At 38.3% G+C, this 18,042-nt stretch overlaps 2 protein-coding genes across 11 annotated transcripts in view; one reads left to right on the forward strand and one right to left on the reverse strand.

Moving 5' to 3' along the window:
* Positions 1-11,613, forward strand: part of SULF2 (sulfatase 2) — a 122,762-nt gene extending 111,149 nt beyond the window's left edge. For 7 of the 8 annotated variants that reach the window (XM_048321457.1, XM_048321460.1, XM_048321461.1 and 4 more), the window contains 10 exons: positions 201-444; positions 2,287-2,383; positions 3,009-3,103; positions 7,304-7,363; positions 7,795-7,964; positions 8,449-8,591; positions 8,812-8,935; positions 9,390-9,420; positions 9,718-9,774; positions 10,809-11,613. In XM_048321457.1, coding sequence (XP_048177414.1) covers positions 201-444; positions 2,287-2,383; positions 3,009-3,103; positions 7,304-7,363; positions 7,795-7,964; positions 8,449-8,591; positions 8,812-8,935; positions 9,390-9,420; positions 9,718-9,774; positions 10,809-10,839 — 1,052 coding nt within the window. In that variant the 3' untranslated portion in view covers positions 10,840-11,613. The remainder of the gene's footprint in view (positions 1-200; positions 445-2,286; positions 2,384-3,008; positions 3,104-7,303; positions 7,364-7,794; positions 7,965-8,448; positions 8,592-8,811; positions 8,936-9,389; positions 9,421-9,717; positions 9,775-10,808) is intronic. The other variant, XM_048321458.1, reaches the window with a different exon arrangement.
* Positions 11,614-14,586: 2,973 nt separating this feature from the next.
* NCOA3 (nuclear receptor coactivator 3) overlaps positions 14,587-18,042 on the reverse strand; it is a 63,101-nt gene continuing 59,645 nt past the window's right edge. For 2 of the 3 annotated variants that reach the window (XM_048321453.1, XM_048321452.1), the window contains exon 25: positions 14,587-17,489. In XM_048321453.1, the coding sequence (XP_048177410.1) occupies positions 17,309-17,489 (181 nt within the window). In that variant the 3' untranslated portion in view covers positions 14,587-17,308. The remainder of the gene's footprint in view (positions 17,490-18,042) is intronic. The other variant, XM_048321454.1, reaches the window with a different exon arrangement.

Raw genomic sequence — 18,042 nt, forward strand, 5'->3', positions numbered from 1 at the left:
CATGCCCTGAAGTATCCATCCATCCACCCATCCATGCCAAAGTTGGGGAAGCAGCAGCTCACAGAACAACTGCAACAAACACTGTCATCCAGTTAATTCCAAACAGCACAGTATGGGCTGGGTTTTTTCCTTCCAAGAACCACAAAGAGGAGCAAATTGTAACATGCTGTTTCTGCCCCGCTTGCACTTTTTCCATGCAGAATTCAAACCAAGCTATGTCCGGAATCGCTCTGCCCGTTCTGTATCTGTTGAGCTGGATGGAGCTGACTATAACCTGGGTTTAGAGGATGGTTACCAGCCCATCTTACCAAGGAACATCACCAAGCGGCACAAGGTGCAGAGGGCTGTTTTCCAGGAGGAGGAAGATAGAGACATGGGGGAATACAGTGGCACTGGTAGCATTGCCGAGTACACAGCCCCTAACCTGATCAAAGTAACCCACAGGTAAGTGCACATGGTAGATTTTGAAAAGCTTTTGCTCCTTAAGTGACTGCTTTACATAAATGGGTGGGTTGAAATGTGCTGAGCATGTTGTGTCCCTCTCGGATACCCAGTCTAGCTTCACTAAAATTCTTATTCCCATGTGTACAATAGTGTTCAGTTTTATTTTAGTTTCGTCATTGCAGAGGGGCATGAAGCTCCTGAAGAGTTGCAGCAGTGCATTTGTGTCTTCTGCATTGGGTAGAGACAGTAACCACTCATCAGTGTATATGTTTCTAGTGAGGACAAGTAAAACTGTTTGCAACAGTGGTGTTAAACCTGTGTGAAACCAAAAGAGGCCTTACACCTGGAAATCAGTGTGTAGTGGATAACCTGGCTTAGCTGGAGACCAAAGGCCTTGACTGGAGCATGAACTGGTTTTGTGTCACTGGTTGCTTTGTACAGAGTTTTCTGTAACCAGTGCTAGGAGAGGAAAATCTATACTGTGACTGAAGTTGGATGGGCCAGGAGCATTGGGAAATGAAACATATTGAGAGAGAAGGAAGGCAATTGTCTGATCACTTGGACTAGTAATAAGCTAAAATAATTTCCTCAATGTTGAATCTAGGGACTGATGATGTCTCTTCAGCTGTACTTGAATTCATTTAGTCCCCATTTCCACCTGTGAATTATCAGAAAATCCACCAATCATCATTGATTACATGCATTAAATTGTTTCATGACTAGCTCATGTAAACATGCAGGAGCCAGGTAGCTGCTGTTGGTATCTGTGTTTTCCATTTGACTTCTGTTCGCAGAAGTGAATTAGAAACTCACCAATATGAGGAAATGTAGGCATCAGAGAATTGTGCCCTCTTACCCCAGCTCTCATGAATGTTTAGGACCCATGAATCAGTGTTTGTTTTTTCCTTCTGGAACAAATTGAATTGACTTTTGCTGCCTTACTGGGTGAATCCAAGATTCGTACAATGAACTGTCAGGAAGGTTGTGCATTATTCATGAGCTGTCCTTAGCAGAAAAGAAGGCTATGGGACAAAATACATGAGGTGGTTTAAAGAAAATAAAGCAGTCTTGCAAATATTCAGCTTTGATTTAAACAAGCATTCAGAAATGACTGCATGGTATTCAACCCCTAATAAACTTCCCAGGTAAATCTGTCAAGTGGTGATTTTTGCTTTCTTCTTTATTAATTTTAAAAAATGGATTTCACTAGAAGTTAGTGAAACATAAGGATTTTATATTGTCAGAGGGTGTTTTGCTTTCAAAGTCAGGGAGATACCCTTGAAAAATTTTAATCACTTTTGTAGAAAACATCAAAATTTCTTTGCTTCTGGTTTCTGGTTTTGGGTTTCCTCTCTTTTCTTTATGGTGTACAAGATGTATGGTGTATAAGATGGTATACATCTTATAAGGAAGTACTTTATCCTTGCTCCTACTCCTGCATCACTTAATTATGCATTGGGAAATTGCCTCTGAGTAATGCTTTCAATTCTTGCTAGTTAGTAATGATTATTTATGTAGGAAGTCTAATGAATAAACAAGAATTCTGTGCAGCACCATTTACGTATAGAAATGAAGCAGTCAACAGGTTCTGCTTGATAGACATATTCTCGTTGAATTTTTCTACTTAAAAATTTCCATGGCAACTCAAACCCAGACTTCTTTCCTGGCTCAGAACACGCTTGTATTTTCTTGAATGAACATTGGTTTTTGAATTCTGCATGTCATTTCCAATCCATGGTCTCATTTGTCCTGGAGCTGTGTTATTAAGAGCAGCTGTTTGCATTGCTCTGAGTGTGTATGTGTAGCCACTGTAATAAACACTGTTTGCTTTTCCATGCCAAGGTGCTACATCCTGGAGAATGATACCGTTCAGTGTGACACAGATCTGTACAGGTCACTGCAAGCTTGGAAGGACCATAAACTACATATTGACCATGAGGTCAGTGATGTTTTCAGTGTGTGTGTATTTAGTGTTGCTTTCTGTGGGCTGATAGGATCAAGCTGTCTGTCTGTGTGTCTGTTTGCCTCTGGGTGTCTTTGTCCCTCCCTGGAAGCTTTTGAACTTGCTGGCTGATTTCAGAATGGACATTTCAGAAATAATTAAATTATTACAAGTTTGTGAAGACAAGATGCCGAGTGGAGGAGAGAATTGCAACTGAAGGTACAGCTGAGAAATGTCATATGGCTTATGAGACAAACAAGACTTAAAGCTGTCCCCATCCTGGGAAAAAATTAATCTGGATCTTTTTAACATCTTAGTAGCTATGTTCCCCAGTGTACCTCTGAAAACACAGTCCTTCAGTATCAAATATATAAGCCCAAGGAAAAGTGAGTTTAGTTCAGTTCATTAGTTTTGGTGCTTCTAGAATTAATTTCTTTCACTTGTTAGTGCTAGATAATTTGAACATGCTTGTTAGTGGTGAGAGTGGGAGCCATGGAAGATAGTGAAGAGGAAGCTCTTGGTGACAGTAGGATGGGTTTGAGAAGGTTAGAATAAGACTAAATCATGCTGGTTTTTTTCAACCTCTGTCTTTGTGCCTTTTTGTTGTTTTTTTTTTTTAAAGATTGAAACTTTGCAAAATAAAATAAAAAACCTGAGGGAGGTGAGAGGTCATCTAAAGAAGAAGCGACCTGAAGAGTGTGATTGTAACAAGCTAAGGTATTTTTTGTGTACTTCAGAAAAATTATTTTTAGTGTGCAACTGTAACTGATTTATGTCCTCACAGGAGAGATCAGGATCTGTTTTTTTCAGTGGTTGCCTGCTTACTGTACTCCTGTGTACACATTCAGGGGAAGCTGAGCTGCTGCACAAGTACAAGGCCCACTGTCTGCCAGGCAGGAGTTTAATTGCCTCTGCACCGCATCAAGCGGTGATGATGTAACAGGTCATGTGGCATGGCTTGTAAACCAGTTAGTTATGCTCTTGTACTGAAGATGCTGCTATTAGATATTGGAGATGATTATTTTAAGCTGAACGTTTTTTTCTGAAAACTTTCACAAGGGCAAATCGTTATTATGGTGGAGTGATACACAAATCTGTTTTACAAATAACAGTACATGATGTATATGAATGGGGAGATGAGAGAATTTTTTCCCATCCAATTTTTTTTTCAAGGCTGGAGGTATTATCTCCTAGGATGAAATCACTGCACTATTTAGCAGCTACATCAGGTGGGAGAGGCAGGAATTTAACAGCTGGTGGAGAGTACCTGTATTTTTAACTACTACTGACTCAGTGCACCAGATCTCTTTTTTTCATACTACAAATTATTTGTGAATGAAGTGCAGTAGGCACTTGAATAGTGATTATGCGTTAAGGTCTCTGCATAGTTGGTTCTTACACAGCCAAATATTTGCAAAATGGCCATACAATTAGCCCATTGATTATGTGGAAAGAAGGTCCATAGAATCATAGAATGTTAAGGTTCAGAAGGGACTTAAAGATCATCCAGTTGCAACCCCACTGCCATGGGCAGGAACACCTCCCACTAGACCAGGTTGCTCATGGCCTTATACAGCCTGGCTTTGAACACTGCAAGGGTTGAGGAATCTACAGCCTCCCTGGGCAACCTGTACCAGTGTCTCACCACCCTCACAGTAAAAAATTGGTTTCTAATACCTAACCTAATTTTCCCCTTTACAATTTGTACCTATTGCCCCTTGTCCTATCACTACAGTTCCAGACAGAGTCTCTCTACAGCTTCCCTGTAGGCCCTTTCAGATACTGCATGGCTGCTATGAGGTCTCCACACAACCTTCTCTTCTCCAGGCTGAAGAGCCTCAACTTTCTCAGCCTGTCTTTGCAGGGTATGTGTTCCAGTCCTCTTATCAACTTTGTGGCCTCCTCTGGACTTGCTCCAGCAGTTCCATGTCATTCTTATGTTGGGGACTGTACACAGTTGGGCTCTCACAAGAGCAGACTAGAGGGGTAGAATCCCCTTCCTGGACCTGCTGGCCACACTCCTTTGGGTGAAGCCCAGGATACATGTGGCTTTCTGGGCTGCATGCGCTCACTGTGGGCTTGGGTGCTTCATCAACCATCACCCCCACATTTCTCTCCACAGAGCTGCTCACAATAACTTCTCTACCCAAACTGTAGGTTTGTCAGAGATTGCCATAATCCAGGTGTAGGACCTTGCACTTCCCTTTGTTGAACTTCATGAGGTTTGCATTGGCCCCATCTCTCAAGCCTGTCAAGGTCCCTCTGTATGGCATCTCTTCTCTCTAGAGTGTGTGACTGCACCACACGGCTTGGTGTCATCCACAAACTTGCTGAGTGTGCCCTTGATCCCACTGTGTGTTGACAACAAAAACATTTGAGCATTATCAGCCCCAGTATCGACCCCCGAGGGACCTCACTCATCACAGGTCTCCACATGGACAGTGGGCCCTTGAACGCAATTCTTTGCGTGCGACCATCCAGCCAGTTCTTCCTCCACTGAGTGATCTATCCATCAAATCCATGTCTCTACAATTTAAAAGACAAGGATAGCATGCAGGACAGTGTCAAATGCTTTACATAAGTTCAGGTAGACAGTGTCAGTTGCTCTGCTTCCTCCACCAACACTGTAGCCCAGTCACAAAAGGCTACCAAATTTGTCAGGTGCAATTTCCCCTTTGTTAAAGCCATGTTGGCTGTTACCCATCACCTCTTCAATTTCCATGTGCCCTTAGCATAGCTTCCAGAAGAATCTGATCCATGATCTTGCCGGGCATAGAAACGAGACTGACTGATCTGTGGTGTCCTGGATCTTCTGCTTTCCCCTTTTTAAAAATGGGCATTATATTTCCCTTTTTCTAGTCATCAGGGACTTGACTGCCACAATTTTTCAAAAATGGTGGATAGTGGCTTAGCAACTTTCCATGCAAGATCTCTCGGGACCCATGGAAAAATCTTATCAGGTCCCATGGACTTGTGCACATTCCGGTTCCTTAGGTGATCTCAAACCTGATCCTGATCCAGATTCAAGCACACCTGAAACCCAGGGGCAATCGAGCTCTTGCTCTGAAAATAAGCACAACAGAAAATCTTCCAAAATTGAACAGAATTTGCCCCTGAGAAAAGCTGTTCAGAAAGAGACCAGGAGCACCTTCTCCTGCTCATGGTGATCACAGAGCCAGCTCTGAGGCTGCTGAGAGCCAGGTATCACTGGGTGTACTGTAGCCACAGTGGCAGAATGGTTATGATGAACACGCACAAAAAAAAAGCTGTATCTGAATGGAATCAAAACCGCAAGGCAGCTGTGCTGTTAGCTGTGGCTAAAGCACCTCTTACCAAGTAGGCTCTGTGAGAGGGTGTGGATAAAACTTCTCTTTCTCACTGGTGTCACAGAATGCCTTTTTGAACTTAATGCTTAAAACCTTGGAGGTGCAACATACTCTACAGATACGAGGTATATAATTATTGTGGATGTGGCCCATGTGGGCAACGTAGTTTCAGCACCAGATCACTAAAATATGGAAAACATCAATTTCTTGGGTTATGGGAGCCCACGTCAAAAACTGCTTAAGATGTATCACTCTAGATGGTAAATAGACAGAAAATTTATCTTGGTTTATAATCCACTGCTTTCAAAACTGATTAACTGAGTTTATATAAACTGAGCTTATTTAATATGTACTGTAAAGATGAATTTATTTTTGGTGAATGTTTTCTAGAAAATGTAAAATAATTTTATTTTTCAGACTGATATAGAGTACACTTATATTCGTGCATGGCATTATTAAGATAACTAATCCCACTGAAATCAATGAAGTTAAGCATCTGAGTTAATATGCTTATTATTATATATATATATATATATAATATATATATATATATAAAAATATAATAATAATGGTCAAGTGTTTGCATTTCAATTGCATTGATTTAGCATTTAGAATTAGTTGATGAAATGCCCAGCATCTGTGCAAGATAAAAAAATTGACTGAAGAAGATAGTTCTTTAATAAACTTACTTTATTAATTTGTTATGCAGATTAAACTTAAGAAAGCTCCCAACAGCGTTAAGAACTTAAAAGATTTGTTTTGAAGGGAATTTTAATACGACAACTAACTGAATTCAGACATACTGTTTAGAAAACAACATTTATTAAACCAAGTTTGAGTTTGCTGATTTGCGTAGGTAGTAACTTTATCAATGAGAAAATATTGCCATTGACTGAGGCTGTTCTTTTTTTTAACTTTGGTAGTGCCATAGAAAAGGAAATTTCTGAAAAATTGTTAAGAGTTCCTGGAGACGGAGGCAAAGCAGTAGTAACTCAGCAAGAATATATGTCTGCTTACACTCTGTCTATCTCTGACTATATTAGACACTGCTCTTGCTGGGACAGTTCAATCCATCTTGTTAAAGTTTTCCTGGAACTTCCAGCTAGTAATAATGGAGGACACCCACATCCCCTGCCTCCCAGCCCTACAAAGTACAGCTGGTGTTGAAATGCTTGTATTCAGAAGGAAAATAACAGGAACGTTGTATAAACTTGTCATTAGGGAATTTAGGGAATATTCAGTTGCAGAAATGTAATTTAATTACAAATCTATTTATTCTATGTGCCTCATGTAGGGAAACAACCAGTTTAAAATAAGAGTCAATTGTAGCTGGACATGGCTGTACACTGCAGTGCAGTGTTCGCACACCGGCCGTCACTGTGGACAAAGGAGCGGAGGAAAGAGGCACAGTGAGGCTGGGAAGTGCCTGATCCAGTCGAGCGAGATTGCCTTTATTCATCACATACACTAATAAATTGAAGAGAGAAGTGACACTGGATTAAATCTGTTTCAAATCCAGTCAGATAATGTGGTAAGAGCAGGGGCAGTTGTCTTGCTGTTGTTCACCAGCAATGTTGTTTTTATTTTCCAGTTATCATTCAAAACACAAGAGCAAACTGAGACACAAAGGATCCAGTCTTCATCCTTTCAAGTAAGTGAAGGCCTGTTCCTTTGAAAGATGATGTTCAAAATGTTAATATTAACATTTGGTCTGTACATACCAGTTACACACTAGGCAAAAGTAGTAGTATTTAATTTATCCTGTATTAAAAAGCATCAATACAGGGACACCTGGGCAAGGAACTAAGCCCATATCAAAATGCTTGTAAATTCTAAGATAAAGTCTCTGCTTTGGAAAATACCACATTGCAAACCTCAGGCCTACAAGCCCCTTTGGCTGCTTTTTTTTTTTTTCCAGTGCTATTGAATTGCAGAGTCATCTCCATTTGTATGGAACACCATTTAATTAAAAAATGCAGATTCTTTCCCTCTGAGCAGCTTATTTTATTAGCTGGTTCAGGTTTTTTTAGGTGTGTTCAAGTTTAACAGAGTTTGCATGACCCTAATGTTTCATGTGTGCAGGAAAGCCCTACAGGAGAAAGACAGGCTGTGGCTGCTGCGAGAGCAGAGACGGAAGAAGAAACTGCGTAAATTGCTTAAGAGAATTAAAAATAATGACACATGCAGCATGCCTGGTCTGACCTGCTTCACCCATGACAACCAGCACTGGCAAACTGCTCCCCTGTGGACACGTAAGAATACTGTAAACTAAGGAATGGGGGGCAAATTTTGGCTAGACTGGGCCAGGATGTTGGGTTGCTGGCAGCTACTGGTTTTGGTTTACAGCTACTCTGTAACCAAAGCCATGCAGTCTTCTCCATAGTAAATAATCTCTGTTTCAGTGTTGTAGTTATTCTTGCACAAAAGGCAAGGATGTAAAACCAACTGCAAATAACCAACAGATAACTGAATACTGTACAATGACCTGCATGGTATCTCACCATCTGGAATGTTTTCCAACCAGAGAAAGCAACTAGACAAGAGGTTACTTTAGTCATGTTATGTGGGTTAGGTATGCACAGAACAAGAAGCTGATGCTGGAAGGCATTCTTTGCTTTAGAGCTCAGGAGTGAGAGTAACTGTCTGTGAATAAAGTAATACCATAAACAGAAAGTAATTAACAGGGCTAAAGACAGAAGCATGTAGCTTATGTCTTTATAACTCTTCAATTTGCAGTGGGCCCTTTCTGTGCCTGTACCAGTGCCAACAACAACACGTACTGGTGTTTGAGGACAATCAACGAGACCCACAACTTCCTGTTCTGTGAATTTGCTACTGGATTTTTGGAGTATTTTGATCTCAATACCGATCCATATCAGGTATCTGATCATAGACCTTGAGATCACAGCTCAAGAAACACATCATTGTTACTTATCAACAATAAATTGAAATTGTGCAGTATTGCTGCAGGATGTAGTTAAGGCCTGTATCATTTAAACTAGTATAATGTGGCTCTTTCCTGTTACAAATAACCTATATTCCAAAAGTTACCAAATTACAGAGCAATAGTTACTAACAAGAACCACCTGTTTATTGCAGCTAATTAATGCAGTGAATACGCTCGACAGAGATGTTCTTAATCAGTTGCATGTCCAGCTCATGGAACTCAGAAGTTGCAGAGGGTATAAGCAATGCAATCCAAGAACTAGGAACATGGATCTAGGTAAGTGCCTCTCCTATTGCACTCACAAACTCCCTAAAAGACCCTTACCATTATGAAACTTACGATTTACTTATACTAGTAATGTCCTGCTGAGGCTGACTGCGTTCTCAGATTTTTGTACGTGTTCAGTTTGTGTTATGTCATGTTTTTAAGATGAAGAATGACCCTTAGCATAGTGATAAATATTGCTGAGATGCAGGAGAAGATGAGGAAGGAACAGTACTGGTGAAAGAGGGAGAGAATACCGTAATAGCCACTGTTAGGTGGTCACAGGTCAGTTCAAGTTGGAAGGGACTTCTGCTCCAAACTTCTGCTCAGTGCAGGGTCAGGTATGAGGGCATACCAGCTTACTCAAGGCATCAGGAAATTTGTTAAATTCTTGAGTATTTGTTTTAAATTGTGATTTACCTCATACAGGCAATTGTTAGTAACATTGTTAATTTTCTTCATATAGGACTTAAAGATGGAAGCTACGAGCAGTACAGGTACATTTAAAAAAAAAAGTTATGTTATTATTCTTAAGTACTACCTTCATGCTGAAAGAGCAAGTGTGGGATTGGGAACCACGTGGAAAGCCCTGGCCTAAAAGAGCATTTGAAAGACCTTTCCACCCCAGTTGCTTTGAAACACTGGAGCTATTTGTTTCAATGTTACAGTATGTTCTGATCCTAGTAGTCAAAATTCTGGCTGAATTCTTCTTCCTCCTCTTTCACACTGTGTGGTGCTGGTTGCTTTCTTGGTGATGGTTAACTTTTTTTCTCCTTTTGCTGCTTGAAAATTAGGCAATTTCAGCGTCGAAAATGGCCAGATGTGAAGAGACCATCATCTGCCAAGTCACTGTGAGTTGGGAGCAATTCACCAAAAGCATTAGCTTTTACTTAGCTTTTTCCCTTCTCTTTTTGCATGCACCACCTTTTTTACCATTATCGTCTATTCTCATGGAATGCTTAGGAGGAAAGTCCTCTAAATTATGCAAGAAATACGATACTGCCATATCTTTACTGACTACTATTGCTGCACAAAACCTCTTGGTACTTTTTTTTTGGGAATCTAGGAGCATTAAGGTCAAGGCAATTTCAAACAAGTTAGATGCTCAGTTGAAGAAACCAGTTATGGTCAACTGCCAGTAAAAATTAAAGTCCAATATATTGGTTTTGTCTGGATTTAAACTAGTAGCAGCTACCTAGTGGTTTTTCACACAGTCCAGAAAGAACAAAACCGACTGATTTCTCATGAGTTGTGAGGCAGCATCATGTATTTTCTTGCTCTTTATCCAACTACAGCCTTGTGCTGTGAGCAGAAAAAGGAATTTAAAACAGAAAGTAGACTACAAGACAGATTTGTATCTAAAACTGCTTTTTTCTTACTCAGCTGGCATTTAAAACTTGATGATGATCTGGCAGTTTCTCAAACTGCCAGAGCTCCAAGGTGAGGTACAAATTTACGTATATTAAAAAGTTACTGTTGCCTGTTACTGTCTCTGAATCTCCCCTTAAAAAGAAGGCAGAGACTTCATTAAAAATCATAAAGTGTTCTCAAACTGTACAGTGGGAAAACCAGGTACAAGTCCCTTTCTAGGCACAGTCTGGTCTTCTTGCCCAAGAGGAGTTGCTCCTATAATGCAGTGTTTTTATTTCTAATTAAAGAGATCTAAGACTGGCTTTAGAACCAAAATGAAGGCTGAATTAACAAGCTGTGTACAGGCTGAAGTTTCAAACACAGTTGGATTATTTCTGTCATTCAACTGCTATGCTTTTATAGGTGGTTCATGGTGTTTCCATTGTTTTTTACCGCATGGAACCATTAAAAATACCTTTCTAACTACTTTCTACAAGAATGCTATACACTAAACTGCATTTGTTTTATTTTAAAGAGGACAACTGTGGGAAGGCTGGGAGGGCTAATCTCCCCCATGTGCTGCACCTCCATGAGGATACAACCTGGCCAGGACTTGAATCCATGTACAGACTAAAAGAATTGTAACATTTGCCTGAAGAACTGGATAAACTTTGAGGCTGAAATAGATAGAATGTTTGCACTGGTGAGTGAGTTGAATAGAAGCAGTGAAATTATGGGAAATGCTGTCAGAAATACAGGTCTCTGAAATCCACTGTTGTACTGGCTTTTTTGCTTTGGATTATACCTCATCAGCTTCACAAGGCATTTTACTTCAAGACACAACTGACGCTGATTCAGGAATTGATACAGGAGGAAACCTAGCCACATCCCAAAGAGGACTGCCACTGCAGCGGCAGTGTTTACACAGACAGTTGAAGGGACCTTAAAACAATTTCCAGTTCACTTGTATCTTTAGTTGTCATGAGAAAAACTTCAAAGCCAAGTACAACTCTAAAGCAAGATTTAGAAAACAAGCTTTTTCTTATCACTGGGGTAAAGGTAATGGTCGAAAAGAACTTTGAAAAGATTCAGGAACTGAAGTCAGCAGCACTGAGTGTTCTCAATACCATGGAATTTCTTCAATTTCCTCTGAGGATACATTTTAGTTCCACATCTACTTGTTCATCGTATTGTCACCTCTATGAATATTAGAGAAAATCTTGTCTAACAGGATGCCACATTTTTGGAGGGGTTGTGTAAATATTGATCAGTATACTGTTTGAAAATAAATTCCTTCAGGTTGTGAAGAAATTTGTTAATAAAAAAGAGTATAACACCCACCCACCATTTCTCAAAATGCTACTTACTGTTGCATAGTACGTCAGAATTTACTCATTTTTAAAGGTACTGAAAAATCTCAGTAAATGTACATCTTAAATTTTAACAAAATCTGATTTGTATGACTTTTTTTATGTGGTAATATTATACTGTATGTTCAAAACCAAAACAGTTCCTTTGAGAAAGCAGTGTTTGCTTAGCAGTGTAACTTTTACATTTGTTTTTTAAAAAAGGCAGCTCTGAGAGTTCAATACTTGTAGTCAATAAAGAATAATCTAGTTCTGCTTTAGTCTGCAAAAAAATAAATGTTCTGAATGACAGTTACTGTTCAAAGGTTTTCACAGGGGAAAAAAACCTATAATTTTACTAAGCACAGTGTACAGAATTATTTGAGTAGTTTCATAAGGACATTATTAAATACGTTGTAGTACAGGCACTAGTAGTGAGATTTGCATTTTTAATTTGTTTCATGTTACGTTGCTACCTGTGTTTAAAGGCAAATGCCTGAGGGCGCTCATGGGACAGACTCAACCACCTGTGGCCTTCACTCCTAACAAAGATGTATTTTTTTCAAAATGCAAACTTGCCCTTGTAGAAATGCAGTGTAAAAATACAGCATGGAAATTATTTTGAAGCCCTTCCTGGTTTTCCAATTAGGAAAATCAAGTGGAATTATATCCAGGCATATAGATCCCTGGTATCACAACCCCATAGTCAAAAAAATGTACTTCAATTTAGGAAGTGAGAAAAAATCCCTGCTCAGAAAGCAGAAGTGCAGTCTGTATATGGTAAGATAGGGCTTGAGTATTTGTATCATATGTGGTAAGTCAAATACACTACCCAAAGCTTTCTTGCAAGCTTTTTTTGATTATGGAAGTAAAATCTGAATGTCTGTCTTAATCTAGCCATGTATTTTCTTTATAACTTGTTACAAATTTCATGGATTATCAGAAAAATCTACTAGATGGTGAGGTCCCAGATACATACAAGTAAGTTAAAAAATACTTAAGTTCCCAAGAAATCCCACATTTTTGGTGCTTTCCAGAGAAGAGTTTTAGGTATCTGCCATTCCCCGTGTGCATGCAGAAAGAGTATGAGGTTAGATTTTTAAAAAATTTGCATGCACTTGTATGTTTAGCCTATAGTCTCTGGCAAGGTGAGGTGGTGACTGTCAAAATCCTGCAGGACCAGTGTTACTGCACCTGTTACTTTTCAGTCAAAAGCTTGAAAAGTTACCTTGTCCCTTTACAGAAAATACTGAGCTGTGAGACTTGTATGTGACACAAGAAGCAGCTGGTATATAATGAAAGGTATGTTGTTGCCAAGTTTGGGGAAAGACACCACCTCTCATCCTTTCAGCTCTTTTAGAGACTGCTATTTAAGTTGAAAAAGATGTGAATTCTAGTCAGTGCTAAATGTGTGTCTCGTAAGTGAAAGGTCTCAGTTGTTATTCCCTCAGCTTTTACAGCCAACTTCGAAAAAAATGTAAATCATTCTTTCCACACAGTTTTCATCAGTGATAGCAGGGAATTTTCTCTGACCTTTACAGAATAATCAGCCTTAAAGTATTAGCTCATACAGTGTCACCAAGTTCTGATTTTAAATAGAAATCTTTATTTACATTATTATTAACATCCAAAACAAAAACCAGAAGGGCAGTAATACCTTACAACCAACTTTTATAAATCAGTCCTCATGATTTTTCTGTTTTGCAAAATAAAGATACAGATATTTCAAGCAATACTTATAATGTAAACTAAACTTATATGCAATTCTCAATACTGTATGCCTTCTCCTGAGAATTTTTTGAAATATTGCTCTCAGAATCACATGGTTTCACACTTGCTGTGTCATTCTGTCATCTGGTAGTCTGCACATAAATTCTAAAATAAAAGGTGTGCTAATTGGTGCAACATTTAAATAAGTTTTGTCTTGTGACAGAAACGTGGTCTGAATTTCTCACTTTGAAAGCAGTATTTTAGGCCAATAGAAAAAGTACAACTACCTACGGGTTTATTAAATGCATGGTGTCTGTGATCAAAAAATTAACAGAGCCGTAGCAAAACAAAACTCATTTATGCAGCAGTGATCAGAAGTTGCTGTACTAGTTAATTCATCTCTTACTGTTGAAAAATGTTACATGGGTTTTATTTTTAAAAAATTCAGAAAAATCTACTGCTATAGGACCAAAGCAAAATTGATGGTGGTAACTAAATGTCAACAGATTTCAAACTCGATGTACTATTTAGTGCTGCCATGAAAGATGCCATTTTAAAATGCATTTTAAAAGTGCCCCCTGCCCCTTCATCAAGTTTAAACTAAAACTTTTAATTCAGAAAAAAAAGTAGGTACTGGAAAGCTCCAGCATTCTAAACAGATGAGAAAAGGATGAGCCTTTATAGCGTCAGTCAGGTAGGTACCAATTATACATAGATGTATAAACAGAATTACTAACTTTTTAAAAAATTGCACTGCAAGATGTATATAGCAGTATATAGTCTAGAGCTCACCTAATGAAAGCAATCAGTGTTTGTAGTTTCCATCAATATAATGAACTACAACATATAAATATTGTTCTACTCTGATTTGATATAAAAAGCAAGGGATTGTTGCCTTTCACCTTCAGTAAAAGCACCACTTAACAAATAGATATGTTCCAAGAAATGAAAAGATAAAAGTTCCTTAGGCTTTTAAAAGTTTTGCATTTATAAACACACATTAACGGGACTGAAAATTTCAAATAAATGCTGTGATAATCTATATACTCAGAACTAAGGGAGGAGACAGGGTTGCATGAAGTAGATCAATTGACTCTACATTCCCTTTGAAACACAGGTGGGCAGGTGCTAAGGATTAATTTTTTGAGACTATTTCTATTGAAACTTACTTGTATTAAAATGGAAGATCACTGAATATTTTGAACAACAAAACCCCTCTTGCTAACAGTACCAAGAATAAGCAAAAAAGAACACAGATCAGGTTTTTTTGGTTTCTTTTACTCACTTGGGAGAAATCAGTTTTCCATTACACAATGAACAACAGAACAGAAGCACCACACATCTTAAACATTTCTGGATCATCCCTTATGAAGGTTTCACGGTTTAAGTCCTTGTAACTGCAAAAAGTGCAAAGGGATCTTCATTTCAAGCACCCAAAATGGAGGGGGAAAAAAACCCCCATGCTATCAGCAAATAATATGTAACCAGACTTAAATACTGATATGAGAGAAATCTGCTTAGAAAATACATTCGTTACTATTAGAACAATCCAATGAGGTGTAGACATTTGGTTGAAGTGTGGCTTAATATCCTTAAAGATTTCTGGATGTGACATAACAACAACTATTTTTCAACAGACAAACATTTTTGAAGAACATTAAGAGTTCATTAAAATTGACCAAGAAGACACAATCCAGCTTCATCAACTGAAAAGGCAACCTATTATAGACAGACATGAGCATTCTGACAAGTTGTAAGATCCTACAATGCAGAGCCTTTGTGTCATATTGCCTTAAGTAAAAAGAAATGTAACAGAAGTGCTCACAGGTGGAGAAACTATTTAACAACCGGTCTTTTATTTTATAAAAAGCTGTATGTTAAAGATGTAAAAATAAATGAAGTGTTGAAGACCAAAGAAGAGAAATATGTGGGCAAAATCACCCAGATTCAAAGTCCTTAAATTTAATTAAAAATTCTGTTTGGACCTCAACTACAGCGAGTTTCCAGAAATCAATTTTTTTAAATATTTAGCTTCACAAACTCTGCAAAAATGAGTTAGTGACCTACAAAAGTCATATATATAATACATTATTTTAAAGATCATATTTACAAAATTTATTCACAAAAAAGACTGCAAAATTCTGATTCTGACTGCAGTGTCTTGCCTTTTCTTAAGTTATTTTTAAAAAAAAGGTGAAAGATTATTGCTCTGATTTCCATACACAGAAAGCATTACATTATGCAGTCTTTTCAAATAATTCTTGAGATTGTGTTTGAGAAGGAACATGAGTACACCCCACCTTCATATTAAGTCCTTATCAAAGATATTGCATTAATCCATTATATAGTCTTCTATAAAGTGCACTCAGCTGCACAGCAATATGTAAAAGTCACAATTGTGTTTAAATAATTTAAATCGTTTATCCTCTCTTTTTAACCCTTGGCTTCAATGGACAGGATTTTGGACTAGCATGTGCCAATTAATTTTGCAGTGCTACTTTGCTTGGGAAATCCCTGACTCTTGGGGTAAGAGACTAAAAGCAGCATTTATATTCAGGAATTCATATAAAAGAGTCAAGGCTAAGAACTACATTCTCTGTCAGATATTGTTATTAGAGAAATCAGGAAATTCTTACCACTGTGACTTCTCCAGGCACTTTTGTCTGCCTGTAGTTAAAGGGCTTTGGATAGCTACAGTAAACAGAGAAGGTATACCAGGAGTCTACCCATCAACTCTATTAAAATGCCATTACCAAATTCACATATCTAGAGGAAGAGCACCAAAAATACTAAGCTTTTTTTGTGCCCCACATTATACAGTAATACAGAGACTGCTTCTACTAAAATGTATTTTTGTTCGGTAGGGTTTTTTGGTTTGTTTTCCTCTGGATGAGAAAATTTATCACTGGTTTCTGTAAGCCCAGTATGAGTTGCCATGAAGAATGTGTCACTTTCCTTTCTAACACTAGTGCATTTAGCCATTCTTGTTTGAAGATGTGGTTCTAGATGTCAGCAGTATTTCTGTTAAAGAAAAGATACTTTCATCAGAGAAGACATGTTTGCTGAAAAAAAGTGGTCCATGTACTGCATTTGGAAGAGGAAACTACTGACAGTCAATGCCTAGAAGCAGAAGAATAGCTTTTTAGTGCTCCACTTTGTAAATAATTTCTAGAAAAGAAATGCTGTCCTTGGATTTCATAAACATACTATTTGGGTATCTTTATGTCATGTCGATTTGGAAAATCTGACATTTCACCTTTATATTCTCCTCTTTATAAAAGGCATTTGTTGTATCAGAGTCCTCCAAAACTTTACTAACGCCCAGAAGTCCTCAGATTATTCTGACTGCTTCCTCAGGTATGCTGGACAAAATTTCATGAGATACTTTTTACTTGAATAGACTTAGCTTATGTCAGTATTATGTTGCTCATGCCTAGGTATTTTGTGGAAAAATTGTAGCAAAAGTGTATTTTATATTTCAGCTTTCTTTTCAGTGCCTGTTATAAGCACACTTTCACCTTAAATGAGGGGTCTAAATTTTCCATAGTTTCTGGCTATGCATACACAAGTTACTCTAAGGTATTGTAAGGGCAAGTATCATCTGCATCTGCCAGGATACCACACTATCAGGATTCTTAGCCTGACTTGTAAGAGCTGTTATGTATAATTTTCAAGATCTGCTGAAGATGCATTTCTCAATGCCCATGGGGTTTTTTCCTGGGGTTTCTCCAGGTTCAGAAGTATTTCAATCCTTTGTGCAGTTTAAGGCTTGATCCTACCCATGATACTTCAAAGTCAACAGCTAATCACGCCATACAGCTTGGGTTCATTGTGAATTTGGTTACATATCCTCAAAAATAAAGTATCTCTTTGGACATGAAATTAATAGGCCCACAGATGCAAATATAAACAGGATAACTGAGAGCAGGATTGTGCCAGAGGAATGGATGTAATCAGACTGTACTCAATGGAAAAACAGTCAGCAAATCTTTTTCATCAGTCTTGATGTACAACTTACCTGGTCTGGACCCATAGGCATTCCTGACATAGGCATGGTATTAATACTCATCTGTCCAATGTGGCCACTGCTGCCATTCATGTGCATCATACTGTACGCTGCTGGATTACCTTGATGGCTGAACTGCTGCTGGGGAAAAGAACTGAAGTACAAAAGGACAAATAAAATTACCTTCCAAGAAGTTTACACACTGATGTATTGCCTTCCCTGCACCAGCTGTCAACACATGAAAGATAAAACTATTTTTACATTTACCTGTTTTTACCTAGTATCTGTTTAACATGGAAACTTCCCTCCCAAAAGGAATTTGAGTCTTCAGAAATGCACAGTTGTATGTGTATGCCTAATGTAACCTTTTGGAGGCTAGTATTAGGGCTGTATCATCCACTGTAATACTATGTGAACTTTTGTATTTCCCCACCCCCTCCTCCAAGTTATTTTTTCAATATTTAAAGACTGAATGTTCCATCTGGCTACAAAGATTGTAGAGGTCCAGTATGAATCATTGGAGCTAAGCATAAAATACACTTAATCACTCTATTTCCCAAACCAGAGCAGGATGAAGGACAATACAGACACTAGAGAGGTGGTTATTTTTTCCTCTTGTAAATCCTTTTCCTACTACATGCTATTGAACATAGTTTCTACTTCCAGAGAAATGAAAGACTTTTTGAGAAACAGGTTGTAATTGTGAA

The sequence above is a fragment of the Corvus hawaiiensis genome, chromosome 17 (genome assembly GCF_020740725.1).
Source record: "Corvus hawaiiensis isolate bCorHaw1 chromosome 17, bCorHaw1.pri.cur, whole genome shotgun sequence".
Taxonomy (NCBI): domain Eukaryota; kingdom Metazoa; phylum Chordata; class Aves; order Passeriformes; family Corvidae; genus Corvus; species Corvus hawaiiensis.